Here is a 1,195-nt window from a genome sequence, read left to right as displayed (position 1 = left end):
ATCACATTGCATTATCGCGGTTGCTTTTCTCGCCTCTCTCCCCGCCCACCCGACGCCGCCGATTGGCCAACGCGTCCCTCCGGACACCTCTGCGACCGCCCTCTCGGGCCAATTCAAAGTCCCGCCCTCTTCCTTGGCAGAGGCCATTGGCGGACGCGGATTCTCCTTGAGCCGTCAATCACCGCATTCTTGTGCGGCGCTTTATTGCTTCTTCTTCCGAGTGCGGAGCTGCTAATCGCGCTGAATACCGACGGAAAGGCAGAAAAATAAGAAGGAGGGGAAACAGCGAAACCGAACGCACGCAAGCGATTTTTTTGTGTGTGTGTGTCAGTTTTCCATCTTTTGCAGATTAGTCTGTCATTCCCTCCGCGTCTCTGCATGCTCTTTTGACCATCTGCTCGAGAGATTTTTAAACACGCGACAATAATTCAGTTTGGGAATATTGTTTTTTTTTTTTCTACAGAAGCCTTTTTTTGTGTGTGTGTGTCCCTTGGCAGTCATCTGTCGTTTTAGGAGCATACACGGGTGTAGAAAAAAAGAAGAAGAAGGAGTTGAAACCTTTCCGTGATTTTTTGGGGGGATCGTGTCCCATATCTCAGCTGACAACTCTCAGTCATTATTGGTGTCGTTACTGGAACAATTCCTACACAGGTCACCGTGTGAAACGTTCGAGAGACGACAGTACGAGGAGACTACAACAGTTCCTGATAGAGAAAAGGAAAAAAAAAAAAAAAAACCGCAACCATCAAACAAAAACAAATACATACACAGAGGAACTTCAACATGAGCTGCACCGTGTTGGGAAACGTGCTGGCTGGTTTGCTCCTGGCGGTGGTGTCGAAAGGTAAGTAGTTGCGACGATGCACTTTGATGTATCGCCGCCGCTTTCTGTAGCGGCGTGTCTGCACCTCTCCCTCGTTCTCCCCCGTTACGCTGCTCGGGTTGCATACTAATGCCGCTCTCTTCCACACACACTGGGGGTCTACCTGCATGTGAATCACGCGCGAGCCTTTCGCTAGACTACAGCAGCGCGCTGCTCGCTTTTTGTTTTGGTCCAGTGTGTGTGTGTGTGTGTGTGTGTGTGTGTGTGTGCGTGCGTGGATACGCGTGTGACTGTCAGTATGTGGTCGGTGGGATTTCTTTATTTTTTTGCGTGTGAAATGTGCACAGTGAATTTCCCTTGCGTCTTTGGCTG

The 1,195-nt window shown here is 49.8% G+C and overlaps 1 protein-coding gene across 1 annotated transcript in view; it reads left to right on the top strand.

Annotated features, from left to right (window-relative positions):
- The first annotated feature begins 283 nt into the window (after nt 1-283).
- Nucleotides 284-1,195, top strand: part of iglon5 (IgLON family member 5) — a 157,415-nt gene continuing 156,503 nt past the window's right edge. The window contains exon 1 of the mRNA XM_061254625.1: nt 284-844. Within this exon, the coding sequence (XP_061110609.1) occupies nt 784-844 (61 nt within the window). The 5' untranslated portion in view covers nt 284-783. The remainder of the gene's footprint in view (nt 845-1,195) is intronic.

This window comes from Conger conger, chromosome 1 (genome assembly GCF_963514075.1).
Source record: "Conger conger chromosome 1, fConCon1.1, whole genome shotgun sequence".
Classification (NCBI taxonomy): Eukaryota; Metazoa; Chordata; class Actinopteri; order Anguilliformes; family Congridae; genus Conger; species Conger conger.
This window is presented reverse-complemented; position numbering and strand designations above follow the sequence as displayed.